Below are 14,542 nucleotides of genomic sequence, written 5' to 3' on the forward strand. Positions count from 1 at the left end.
GAACTTGAGCAGAATGATTGTGTAATTGAGAGTTACATTGAAATTACACTCAGATGTGTCTGATGCCTGTCCTTGTGTGGATCCAGGCCAACAGTTGGAGGAAAATATTGTCTGGGAGAGAGGAAGCGTTTCAGATCCTGCAACATTGATGTGAGTTTGATACCCATACATCACTTACTGACTCCGTTTGTGTTTGTCTGTCTGTCTGTCTGTATTTCTGTATGAAGTATTTCTTCAAATACTTGCAAATGTACACATATCCCACTTAGAACTTTGGTTTGTTTGTGGATGGATTCTGTTCTAAATTAGATGACATGACTGAAAATTTGTGTGTGGATTAGGAGTGCCCGGACGGATCTCAGGATTTTCGGGAGATTCAGTGCTCGGACTTTGACAGTGTTCCCTTCCGGGGGAAATTCTACACCTGGAAGCCATACAGGGGTGGTAAGTACACAGCCCTTTATACCATCTGTTCTGAGCAACACTGGTTGTGTCACTTTGATTTGTGTCACTTCGATTATTCTGAACTGCTACAGTTCTGCGTTAAATGCACTGTAAGTCTCTTTGGATAAAAGCGCCTACCAAATGAACAATATAAGGATGTGAAATATATCAACACCACATTGGTATTGCTCTACAAATGTGACATTTTAATGTTACTGCATCTTTCTGAGAAGTAAAATAGGTCACTAAATTATATTCAAATGTTATTCATGGAACCATACATTATTTCTATTTCGTGTACATTTTGTTAAACACAACAGAATTAAATGTTTACACACTGCCCATATGATATTTATTCTTTTTGTAATACTTTACAATACAGTCCCATTAGTTAACGTTAGTTAAAGGGGTCATTGGATGCAAAATTCACTTTACAAGATGTTTGAACATAAATGTGTGTTGGAAGTGTGTGTATACATCCATCCTATAATGATAAAAATCCACTCAGTGTTTTTTTTTAAATCCCTATTTTAAAATCCCCTTTTTCAAATCAGGCTGTTCTGAGATTCCTGTCAGAATGACGTAGTTCTGTACAGGCCGCTCCTACGATAGTTGATTGACAAGACCGTCTTACCTTAGACCCGCCCTGAGTGAGCTGTCATCCGTCCGCCATTGAGTCGACTCCGGTGCAGGAGAAGACAAGAATGTCTCTGATTAAGCGATTGAAGTGTTCTGTTGTTGGATGTAATAATGAACATAGCAGTTGTCAGTTACTCCCGACAACTGAGCCGCTGAAGACGCAGAGGATTAAGGTTACTTTCGTTTTGATGGGAATGCGCTGATCAACAATCTGCCTAAATGTGTCTATGTTTGCGTGAATCATTCGTGATCCAGCTTCATCTACAGAAGAAGTGAGTATAAGGTTTTTTTAATTTTTTATGAATCTTTGCAAATCGCCTTTCCTAATAATGTGCTCGTTAGCCAGTTTCGTGGCTTAAGTTTAAAGTCTGCTCGTCACTCCACGGAAGAGAGGTGCGGGGTCAGCAGAGCTCATTAGCATTTAAAGCAACATGGACTAAAAAACGGCTTGCTGAAAACATAGCTGATTTTGACAGGGTAAAAAATGTGTTTTTTACACTACCATTGAGAAACTTTAACCAAAGTATGTTATAGACTTTTCAAAAAGACCCTAAAGAATCATATCAACTTGTGGAAAATGGGCATCTGATGACCCCTTTAATGCATTAATGCACAATACATTTGTTATATTATTTATTCATCGTTGTTAACATTGTTAACAACATGTTTATATTATTCCAGTGGCTCCAGGTTGTATGACATTTATTAAATGATTGTAATATAAGAAAGATTTCCTGCAGTTGAGTCTGTTTTAAAATTAAAAGTAGTTTTCCACTGTACATATTTTTGGTGTAATTTGAAACATATTATTATTATACATGTTAAGGGGAGACTTTTTTGTAATCATTCTCACAAAATGTAGATTGAGATCTAATGTTGGATTCAAAATATAAATACTTATATCATAAGGGTGCATCCCTTGAACTAATGGAAATGTTTGTGCTAAGAACTGAACAGAATCACATGATCTCTTAGTTACCTACCTATATCTTTCCTGATTATGGGGATGTTTAGAGAGCTCAGTTGTTGTTGTTTAAGACTGTTTAGGGCTTTGGAAGGTGGTTTAGATATTAGGACTGGACCACCATGCTCCAAAGAACCAATCTCTGCACTGGCACAGGTCCAGGACAGATGTGAGAGAGAGATAATGAGAGAAAAAGAAACTGCAGATAACAGTCTGGCATCCATATGCCGGGCTGCAGACTGCCAACTTCCCAGAATCCCCGGTTTAAAGTCCTGCTTTTGATGAGTGTGAAGCTGGACGTCAAGGACATAACTGCCTTTAATCTGCCCCTCCAATAACATAATGGCTTACAGAGAGAAGCCCACTGCAGGCTACAAGTGCTGCTTTCATCAAGTCAGCTGATTTTACAATGGAAATCCCTTGCAGCTGTTAAAATAAGTGTCAGACTGCTGTTTTACCCTGCTGTAGGGTAAGGTAGCATATAGACCTTAGACCTGTAATCTCTCTGTGTCCACACTGTCATCTTCCATGTGATTTTCTTTTCATTTCTAGCATTGATTTCTTTGTTTTTTCTGTCTGTGGGACTTTCGTATTGTTTGTATAATGTATATCGCCTGCTATATTTTAAGAACAGTATGCAGTAAACATTTCACATAGTAGTATACTGTGCTTTTGTCTCATGACCTTGCTTTATTACGTTTAATTAGTATTTGACTTAATTTGTTGTCTTTCTCTATCATGAATAATTTTTCATTTTTATTGTTAGTCAATTAGTTTGTTTTATTTTATCTATATTTTTAATAATATACTTACGTTCTGCAAGTGAACGTCACTTTATTGTGCCATCCCAAAGAGGCACAAAATCACTTTCACAGACTTTTAAATTAAATGTTCCCTCCTGGTGGAATGATGCCCAACTCAATCCGAGCAGCATCTTCAAGAATCAGCTAAAAACACATCTCTTCCATCTTTATTTGACTCTCTAGCTCTCTCTAACTAACACTAGCTTTTCTAATGTTTTTGTATTCTATCTATTTGTTTTCTTTTTATTTATTATACAATTAACAAAAGCAAAAAAAGGCCTCTACTACTAGCTTGCTCTATTCTTTTCCTATTCTATCTGTTTTCTTTTTATTTATTATATAATTTAAAAAACAAACAAACCTTGCTATGTGTACTTCGTTAAGCTAACTGAGATCATTAATATTGGAATAATGAAATAATTAGTATTTTTTACCTAATTTTGTGTAAAAAAAAAAAACAAATGTTACAAAAAAATTTTAAAGTCTCACCAAGGCTGCATTTATTTGATCAAAAATACAGTGATATTGTGAAATACTGTTGCAATTTAATATAACTGTTTTCTATGTTAATATATTTTAAAATGTATTTCATTCCAGGCAAACCTGAAGTTTCAGCAGCCATTACTTTAGTTTCACATGATCCTTCAGAAATCAATCTAATATCCTTATTCAGCCCGATCTCATGGAAGTGCGTATCAACAGCACGAGTTTGTTTCAATTTTGTGTACTATTTATACGCGGAAATTGACTCTGGCGTGCATGTGATACGCAATGGGTAGGTTTAGGGGTGTAGGGTAGATGCGTGTCATAAGTACGTGAAAACTGCGTATCATATGCATGCCAACAAATTGCGTATCATATGCACGTGCGTATAATATGCACACCAAAGTCAATTTCTGCATATGAATAGCACGCCAAATACAAACTGAAAATCAATCTATTGATAAGAATTTTTATGAGACCAGGCTCCCTGATCTGGTGCTCAAGAAACATTTATTATTAACAGTTGTGCTGCTTAATGCTTTTGTGTAAACCATGTTACCTTTTTTTCCAGGAATCTTTGAGAAAAGAATTGATTCTTTGAGAAAGTTCCAAAGAACAGCATTTATTTGAAATATAAATCATTTGCAACATTATAAATGTCTTCATTGTCATTTTTGATCAATTTAATGCATACATGCTAAATAAAAGTATTAATTTCTTTAAAAATCAACAACAAAATCATATTGACCCTGAACTTTTGGTAGACGAATAGTCTGATTATTCAAATAATGAGAGTAAGACGTTCGCTACATATTTTACCATGATTTATAGTTTCTCTAATTATTATCATAATCATAGGGTTCTGTTTGCATGAGCTCCAACTTATTGCCTTAATCGCATTTATAAGGGTGCTTGTGAATGTAGCCTGTATGTCACGTGTTTAAGTTCCTGTTTGTCCTTATTTGGTTTGTTTCCTGTTCTAATTATTAGTTAATCATCGTTCAGTCTGTTCACCTGAGTTTATTTATCATCTCGTTTGCCCCTTTGGTTTCCCTGACTTAATAAGCCTTCAGTTTCTGTAAGTTCTTTGTCTCGGTTTAATGTTGATGCTACTTCGTTCTCCTGGTTATTCGCCTGTCCTTTGTTGTGGAAATTATCTTTACTGCAACCACGTTCCGTGACACTGTACTGTAATTTTTTTTTTTCTCAAACTTAAAGTAAGTGTTCGTGCTGCCTTAACATGTTACGTTTTGTGAACTTAAATTGTGAATATGTCTTAACTTAGGATAAAGTTGACTGGACTTTATAAAACAAGTGCAATAAACATAATTTAAGTTGAATCATTTGAATTTTATTTTTCTACTAAAACAAGTTCAGTTCATCAACAATGATGCTGTATGAAGCATACAGTGATGTACTGCATAAACAATAAAAATGCATAAAATACAGAGCAGTCTGTTTGAAGTAATGAGTCCAGAAAAGATTAAAATCACGCTTCATCACTTTTGCTGAAATTCAGGTCAAGCGCGTTACATTATTCAATTCGTCATGTTCTAGTTGTACACTCTCTCACCAGAAACTCCTGAAACCCATACACTCCAGTGAAGCCTTCTTTTAACCACCTCAAAAATATACCTATGCCTTTCCAGGGCCAAGCCTCATGGGATGTGCAGTTTCCATCGTAAGCCTGCTTCAGTATATGTTTTCACAGGCACCCAGGACCTTATCAAATTAGTCCAACACTAACAGAAAATTGGCCAGCAGCTCAAAAAACTGCCCCCTTTAGGTTTATAAAACACATTTAGTGGAAGAGTTATTATTTAATGTCAAGACTGTGGTAGATGGGATCCTGCTGATAAGGCAAGTGGGTCTTAGGCAGCCAAAGTGAGATTATGCAGAGTTTTAACACCACCGCTGCCAGGTACAGGCAAGGGGAATGGGTTCAGACCCACCAGCTTGTCAAGCGTAATATAAAGGAGGCCTAGAGTAGGAACAAAATCACGTACTGGTACCAGTCTGAGTGGGATTAGGAGACAACTCCTTGTTCTCTGTCACATGACTAATAAAGAGTATAGTGTGTGAGTTCTGCACTTTTAAACACTACATTAAAGTACAGTATGTTCCTCTTTTGTTCTTTCGCACTCTCTTTACCACCTTTCATGTTTTTTTTAGTCTTGTACTTTTTAAATGTTAGTCAAATTCAAAACTATATTTTTCAAATTGACTAGACCTGTTGCTGTAATGACTAGATAACAAAACGAAAAATAGAACAACTGTATAGTTAGGCTGGTTCAGGTTGACCTGACCCCATTTCTTGGGTGGCATTTATATAAGATACATCCTTGCTTTCAAAAACAACTGGACAGAGCATGACGGAAGTGTTCGTAGAATTAACTCTGTAGTTCATAGAATTTTTGGCTTGATGCTGTTTCCTAAGCAAAATTTTTTAGTTTTTTTATCATGCAAATTATTAAAAAATTATTTTAATTATTTTAAGTACCGCCACTCAAAATATCAATATTAAAAATGCATATCTGTAATAAAACATCTAATATAGATAAACAAAATCAATTTAATCTAGATAAACTAGCTGGCCTAAGAAATTTTTGGATGACTAGAATACTAGTTGTGTATGTAGGTACAGTTCCATTCAAAAGTTTGAGCTCAGTAAGATGCATTAAATTGAGCAAATGTGACTGTAAACATATTTATAATGTTGCAATTTTTTTGCAAACAAATGCAATACAACTTTTCCAAATAAATGCTGTTTTTGAAAGAATCCTGATTTTAAAAAATGTATCATGGTTTCCACAAAAATATTAAGCAGCACTTAAACTGTTTTCAACATAGTAATCAGAAATGTTTCTTGAGCACCAAATCAGCATATTAGAATGATTTCTACAGGATAACATGAGTAATAGTTGCTGAAAATTCAGCTTTGCATCACAGTAATACACTAATAACAAACCAAATATCTTTAATAACATATCAAAAAGCTGTGAAAGTTGCCAAGTCCAGCTATTTTTCTGAGATAATTTTCAAAAACACCAACAGTCCTAGGACTTTATTTAATATCTTGAATTCTGTTTTTAATCCAACGGGCAACATCTGTCTTGCAGAGTCTTCAACTTTGTGTGAAGATTTTTTTAGATTTTTTGTGGAAAAAATAGAAGCAATCAGACAATCCATCATTTCTTCTACTGATGACCCTTCAGATCTTTTGATTCCTACTAGGTTTTTTAATTCATTTGAGCTGATTGCTATGCAGGGTTTAATGGATTCAGTCGTCAAACTGAAGCCTACTACGTCTGCTCTTGATATTGTTCCTACACACTTTTTTAAACTGATTTTTGATAATGTTGGGGCCTGGATTCTAGCTATTGTAAATAAGAGCCTTCTTTCTGGGGTTGTTCCAGATTATTGTAAACATGCAATGGTGAAACCTTAGTTGAAAAAGCCTAATCTGGATGCAACTGTTTTATCACATTTTAGGCCAATCTCAAATTTACCTTTTATTGCAAAAATTTTAGAGAGAGCAGTGTTGTTACAGTTACAGGAAACAAATAATACTCTTGAAAAATTACAGTCTGGATTTAGGAAAAGTCATAGTACTGAGTCTGCTCTTTTAAGAGTATTAAATGACATTTTGCTACTTGTTGACTCTGGGAACTCAGTAATTTTAATGCTTTTAGATTTGAGTGCAGCATTCAATACAGTTGATCATGGCATTCTTTTATCCCGCCTTGAAAAGTGTGTGGGCATCCAAGAAAGTGCCCTGAGCTGGTTCAGTTCTTATCTTAGTAACAGAACTTTTTCTGTAGGTATTGGTCACGCTGTTTCATCTGTAGCTCCTCTTACCTCCGGTGTTCCTCAAGGCTCTATTTTGGCTCCCATCTTGTTTTCACTGTACATGCTTCCATTAGGTTCAATTTTTAGGAAGCATGGAGTGTCCTTTCATTTATCATTCAGCATGTTTAGCTGATGTAAGATATTGGATGTCCAAAAATTTTTTTGCATTTAAATGAAGGTAAGACGGAAGCAATTGTCTTTGGACCATCTGTGGGTAAAGGAAAGCCTTTGTTTGTTTTTAAGTCCTTAAATGGTCTGGCACCTTTTTATTTGTCAGAACTTGTTAATGTGAATAGGTCTGCCAGATGCTTGCGATCATATCAAAGATCAAGACTGAAGTTGAAAGGTGACCGTGCGTTTGCAGTTGCAGTTGCCTAGGCTATGGAATAGTCTTCCCTTATCTGTGAGATCTGCATCTTCTGTATGTGATTTTAAATCTAAGTTACAGTCGCATCTTTTTACTCTTGCATTTAATTCATTATAATTCTTGTCTCAGTTTAACTTATATTTAGTGTATCACTTTTATAATTATTCTTTTTTTATTTTACCTTTCTTCCTTTGTACAGCACAGTGGTCAACTCTTGTTGTGTGTATTTGTGCTTTATAAGTAAGTTTATTTCTGTTTTTACTGTATTTTTGATTAAGTAAATGCAGCCTTGATGGGCTTAACAGATTCTTATGAAAGGACCCCAAACTTTTGATTGATACTTTTGATTTCAGACAGGCTTCCATCCATTCCATCAGTCTCCTCTTACTCTCCTTTTCTCACCCATCATGTGCGTTGCTTGATTTCTTCTTTGTCTCTCAGGGAATGTGCTGGGAGAGGCTGTTTTTCCCTCCATCGTGCTTTATTCTTTGTTCCTTAAATTTGTAGGGCTGTTACAGAGAAGACAGGGGAATAAAGCAAGTGTGTGTGTGTGTGGGTGTGCGTTTCAGCTGCTTTATCTATAAGCAAACCATCTAAAATGTGCCCGGACCCCCCTCCCCTTCTGCTACTAAAGGATGTAACAGCAGTGGAAGAATAAACTAACTTACATAAACCCCACAAGCTCATTAAAATACCACATGCAGCCATGGAGCTCTACAGAGTGCTGGCGGCCGTCCCACAGAGTTAGTATAGTTATAAAGCTCTGTTTGGCTGCATGAAATACGCCGTTCACGTGTCTCCATTGTTGGAGGCGCATTAAAGTGTGGAGCGAATTTGCCAACAGTTTGTTTTCAAGTTTGTTTTGCCGTTGTGTAATGTTGTAAAGTTAACAATGCATAACACATGAGGAGTCAGTTCTGTACAAGCAACGAGAGCATAATGGCTCTAGCATTAGCGTGTGTCATATTCAATTTCTGTCCCATATACCACATGTACACTTAGTAGCTTTGTAGATTTTATGATGTCCCGTGAGGATATGTCAGTCAGTTTAGGTTGATGTTTAGCATAACTGGCTTCCTTTGTCTTGTTGCATGTTTATTTTGAGACTTGTCTTACTGAGTAGTATATAACATGTTATATAACATGTTTCTGACTAAATGGCTCTTAAATGTTGAGGTGTGATGTTTTGCACGTTTTGGCTGCAGGTGGAGTAAAGTCATGTTCTCTGAACTGCCTGGCGGAGGGCTATAACTTCTACACTGAGCGCGCTCCAGCTGTGGTGGACGGGACACCTTGCAGGGACGACTCTCTGGACGTTTGTGTTAATGGCGAGTGTAAGGTGAGACAGTTACACACTCTTTTCTTCAAGTATACATATCTGAGAGGTTTTACATGGCAGTTCTCGTACAATATGCTTTTCCAGTTTTTGTTTGTGGCTTTGAACGTCTGCCAGAGCAAGAGACAGAACAGAAGAGAAAAATCCTTCTTGACACATAGATCCACCAATCTCTTAACACATTTTATAGCAATATGGAGCATCCTGGATTTAATTAGAGCTTTGAACTGTTAAGACTCCATTGCTCCTCACCACATTTTTCACTAACTGTTAAGGATGCTTTAATGCTAAAGCTTTATAGACATCAAGAGTTCAGTATCATTTGGTTGGTGTGAAAGCGATTTTATATAACTTCAGGGCTCAACAATAAGGATAGGCTGCTGTTGTGCCATTTGGCCGAACAGTCACTTGCCTTTTAGGGCCAGTGTTGTGTTACTTCTGAAAATTTCACATTCACTGCTTTTTTATTTTTTTTTAAACTTTTGCAAACTTAAACATTGCAAAACTTTTCATATTTTTCTGAATTGTCACCAAAGAAATGTTGTCCAGCTTTTGCAAAAGTTAGTTAGAAAAATGGGTCCTTTATATTAGGTGGCCTTAACTACTGTGTACTTACATTTAAATTAATAATTTGGTACAATGCACTTATTGTGTACATACATGTTTTTACATTGTACTTATATTTTTAAAAATACCTTTATGTAAGTACATCTGTAATTAATTTCTGTAATTACATTTATAATTACACTGTTGACCCATCCCTTACACCTTAACCCACCCTTAAACCTACCCATACCACCAAACCTGCCCCTAACCCACCGCAATAGCAGAAAAAGTGTTTTGCAATACAATATGACCACATATTTTTTGATGCAAGTACGTAGTAGTTAAGGCCACCTAATATAAAGTGTGACCGAAAAATGATTTTTTTTAAACATCAGCAAAAATTGTTAAACTACAAAGTCAGTTATCAGTCAGTTATGTTTTACATCATATGCCATTGTTTTACAGTTGCATTATAGCTGTATAATTTCCAGATTGTTGTATATTTTTATATTATAAAGGGGAAAAAGTGATTAACAACAACTACAACAACAATAATAATGTATAAACCTATCGATTCCTGTGTGCACATCTTTTCTTTTTTTTTTAGGTGGCAAAAAGGGGCGGTTAAAAATGTCTTTGAATCATTCATTCAAGTGATTCTTTCAAAAACACTGATTCATCAAATTTTGAAACAAGTAAATCTTAAGTGAGTCATTGAATCATTCATTCATAAATTCCATTAGATTTTGTTTAGTTGTCAAATATTTTTTCTTCAGAATGGTGAGAGAACTACAACCTCTATTTAAAAAAGTCTCAATTTATCCAGAATAGTGCAGCTCTGTTTGTACACAAACAGCTCTTAATTAAGCCCAGTTTTTATGTAGCCTGCTGCTTTTTGTTCATGGTATTCAGCAGCAACTCAGTGTTTTGCAAAAAGAGACACAGAATAAATTTGTTTGATATCTAAATGTTTGACTTTTTTAACCACATTGGAATCAAAACTGGGGATAGATAAGAATCAGAATCGATATTCGGAATCAGAATCAGAATTGATAAACTTCAAACGATAAGTAGTTGGTTATCGTTTGAATTTTATCAGTTCCAATTCCGATTCCTAATATACCACCACTACTGCTAATTATTATTATACACAAGAATGATCATATTTATTTATATTTTTCATTAAATGTTACATTTTTAGTTTTCACAAATAATAATAATTATTATGAATAAATGGATGAATGAATTAATAAAAAAATACATCTTTTGTGGTGGCACATCCACCGCATCTAAACGCAAGTGCTGTTCTGTGTCATGTTTTGGCAGAAAATAGAAAGTGACAAAAATGTGTGTAAAACATTGAAGTTGACTCATCCGAATCATTAGCTAGTTACTGTGGTAAACAGCTGACGTTAGTGGAAGAGAGACCAGCTGGAGAGAGCTGGAACTGAACTCTGGTTTGATGCAAACAATCAAACAAAGTGTGAAAATGTCTTAAAATATGTTGCTCGTTAGCATGTTTCATAATGTAAACTGTAGTGTACTTTATTTTCTGTTTTGTTTGGTTGTACTGCACAGGACAGGCTGCATGTGCGCCTTTGGAGCGAGTTGGGCTGGTTTATCTTTGCGTTGTTGTCTAGACCAGTGGTTGTTTTTATCAACAGTTCAGCTCAGTCCAGCCCTGTTCTGCTCTGCTCTGAATGCAGCAAGAACTCGATGACCCCCCCCAGATCCATCTGTCCTCAGTACACGCAGCTGAACATGATCACAGCGACTTCTCCCTCCCTCCCCGCCGTCAGCTCTCACCCTTTCTCCATTTCTTTCCTTCCCTGCTCGCTTTCCTCTCTTCCTCCATCTCCTTCCCTCACTCGTTTTCTCTGCTTTCTTATTTATGGTGCATATAAAAACCGAAGAACAGCAGGGGGAGAAATCAAAGTAGTGTTTGCAGCCTCATGGTGGCTTAGCTTCCAAACAATAAGGGTTTGATTATGAAAGCAAGAGCTTTGAAGCACAAGGCATTAAAAACAGCCTGTATAACCATGCGTCCCAAAGCTTGGCTCTGTTTGGTCCAGCAGAGGACATGCCCGACCTGCTCCGAGCGGCCACTGACTTACCATTGTTGTTGTGAGGAAATAGGTCACACATTTGCAGGTTATGGAATCTAGGCCAGGTCAACAAGAGCCTTTGGAGCTTTAGTGGGATTTTTGTGAAGTTACACAGGCCTGGATTTGGAAAGTCTCAGGTCTGCCGGTTACTGAGTTCATTTTGTGAGTTACCTTTTACATACTGACAGCAGAGACTCTTCGGTTTCTACATTAATGATCTGGATTTTGTGCAGATTTAGCCCCTTTGTAGAAACTTGCAGTTGCTTTGCGCAATGTTAATGTTAGTCAAAATGGATTGTGATCTCTAAAATCCTGGGATTGCTCTCGAGATTATACGTCAAACCTTGATGTTTCTATTAGGGCTGTTAAAAGTAACGTCAATATATGTGATAAGTTAAATATGTTAAAACCATCAGAGCCCTTGACTTAGTTTTCTCTGAGGGACAGAAAAAAAGAAACTTAGAAGAGTCAGAATCAAAAAGAGCTTTACTGCCAACTGCTTGCACACAGTTTTTCTTGGTAATGAAGTTTCTAGTGCACACATAAATGCAACAAGACACAAAATAATAAAATTAAATAATAAAACATGAAAAAATATAAAGACACAGTTTAAGTCAGAATAGACATATTTACTGATTATGAACATTTTACAGTATTATGGATAATAATAAGAATGAATAGGAGTGAATTTTGAAGAATGTACTGATTTTTTCCCCCTATGTAATCCATGCAATCAATGATTAGAGACTGAAGCTTTCAATGCTAAAGCATGACATGTTTTTGGGTCTGGAGTCATAGTGCAGATTTTTTTAATTATTACACAGCTGTCTAAAGGTTGTTCTGTCATTTTTAGTTTAAGCAGGAAATATTATTGCAGAGCACATGGGTTCATGTATGCTATGTCGAATATTTTGCACTTTTCCTGATATGTTATTTGACTGTCAATGATGTGAAGTTGATCATTTTCATATTAAACATAATTTATTAAACAGAGCATGAAAAATAGTTCCATAAAAGTGTTCATGTCTATAGAGATATGCCTAATTACTGAGTATACAACATTCAAGAAAGGCATCCTTTGTAAGTAGAGTATGTTTTTTTATGTATTTGAAGTTTTGCAAGAAAGATATGTGACCCGTTCTGGCAAAATGAGTCGGAAGTCGCAACGTTCCATTTTAAGATAATGTGGAAAAACAATGAAAAAATCGATTTTTATTTTTTTAGCTAATTTCAAAGAACAGACATTCAAAAATAATCTCCCAAAGTTTCGTAGTCCAGATAATTGAGTAAAGGTATTTAAATGACTATTAAAGTTGACAAAGTTTTACTAAATTCGCTGGAAATGAACTCCTCTCGTCACTTCTGAGCATTTCCCTATATTCCGGGTATCCCCTGAAACGTCACGATCTCTGCTCTCCAAATATGGTGTTAAACGTTGTATAAAACCAGTCAAAAAGCTTAGAAATGTACACAAACGGTGACATAAACGCTGATCATTTGTCAATGGGAAGCCCCGTTTCGACTGGCACGCGATTGGTCCAGCCATCCTCCTGTCAGACTAGCAGCGCTCTGTGTAAACAAGCTAGCAGATCTCCTCAGAAAGATGGTTAAATACTGTGTAGTGTAGTATAGTGTAGTGTAGTATACTGTGTGTAGTTCTGTTTATTAATTTGAGAAATGTTGCTGTCAAAAGAGAGCAAAGTCGCCAAAGCGTTAAACTCACTCATTCACTCTCTCACTCAACCACTCTCTCACACGCTTTCTCTCTGTGACTGCGTGTACGCGCGAGGTGACAGTCAAGGATGCAGACACACACACACACACACACACACACTGACACCCTCTCTCTCAAGCAAAAATGTAGCACCTCTGTTCAATCTTTCTGATTTTAGTAAATCTTTGTAAAAGTGCCTTTTAAAATATTTATTCAAATAAATACTTTCAAATAATTTGAGCTTCAGCCTGGTTTAATAGCATTTATATATATATACAAATGTCTTTGGTAAAATTAAGCTGTAAAATAAATAGTTTATCCCTTTAAATGCAATGGATTTTGGAAATGGAAAGATATCAACAAAAAACGGGCAAAAAACTTTAAAAGCGATTTTCTCAGGTTTTCAATTGGAAAAAGAGGGAAGACAACCATAATTCAAATGGGTATATATTTAAAATCATTCAAGGTATGAGTTTGACTAGGATGTCATTTTAAAGTTTATGATCTCCTCTTTCCATTGATACCAAAATCTTAAATTAAAGTCAAGGCAAAATATTAACAAAGCAAAAACAGTGTTTTTAAATGAATAAAAATGTACTGTAAAAAGACCTTTAAAACAGTATAATTACATGAGATCAGCTAAATCCACGACATAAATGTAATAAAACTGTACGTAATATTACATGTAAGTGATTATAATTATTATAAAGATTATAATTTAAATTTGCACAGACATTGCATGTATTTAGTGTAATATCTGATAATTTTACATTCCTTTTTGCTGGTAAATATTGTGACCTTTGCCTTGACCTCTGACCCCTCTAAATGTGCATATGTATCTGCAGCACGTGGGCTGTGACCGGATCCTGGGCTCGGATGTTCGGGAAGATCGCTGCCGCATTTGTGGAGGAGATGGAAGCAGCTGCCAGGTCATCGAGGGGGTCTTCAATGACTCCTTATCTGAAGGAGGTACTAAGTGTGTGCACTACAGCTTGAACTGGAACAATTTGTGACAATACGTGCAAAAGAAACATTGCTGAAATACCATTTATCTCACTGAGGACCTGGGCGTTAAAAAGTTTCCACAGACAGTTCCATTTCAGACTTGTGTCTTGTGGAATGATGTTTTTGGTGTTAAAATGCAAGCCCTCGATGGGATAGATTCAGTAAAACAGCATGTCTCTTGACAGAGGTAGAGTGTCTATTGCTGTGGATTTACAGTTGGTGTTAAAATATGATCCTCTAATGCTGAACTAAAGCTTATTTCAGCAGAGTTGGGTGCTAAAATATTA

The 14,542-nt window shown here is 36.0% G+C and overlaps 1 protein-coding gene across 4 annotated transcripts in view; it reads left to right on the forward strand.

Annotated features, from left to right (window-relative positions):
- The window catches only part of adamts10 (ADAM metallopeptidase with thrombospondin type 1 motif, 10), a 59,964-nt gene that overhangs the window by 29,894 nt on the left and 15,528 nt on the right, over window positions 1-14,542 (forward strand). For all 4 annotated transcript variants that reach the window (XM_058784393.1, XM_058784395.1, XM_058784394.1 and 1 more), the window contains 4 exons: window positions 87-150; window positions 342-444; window positions 8,755-8,888; window positions 14,096-14,219. In XM_058784393.1, coding sequence (XP_058640376.1) covers window positions 87-150; window positions 342-444; window positions 8,755-8,888; window positions 14,096-14,219 — 425 coding nt within the window. The remainder of the gene's footprint in view (window positions 1-86; window positions 151-341; window positions 445-8,754; window positions 8,889-14,095; window positions 14,220-14,542) is intronic.

This window comes from Onychostoma macrolepis, chromosome 08, assembly GCF_012432095.1.
Source record: "Onychostoma macrolepis isolate SWU-2019 chromosome 08, ASM1243209v1, whole genome shotgun sequence".
NCBI classification, from domain to species: Eukaryota; Metazoa; Chordata; class Actinopteri; order Cypriniformes; family Cyprinidae; genus Onychostoma; species Onychostoma macrolepis.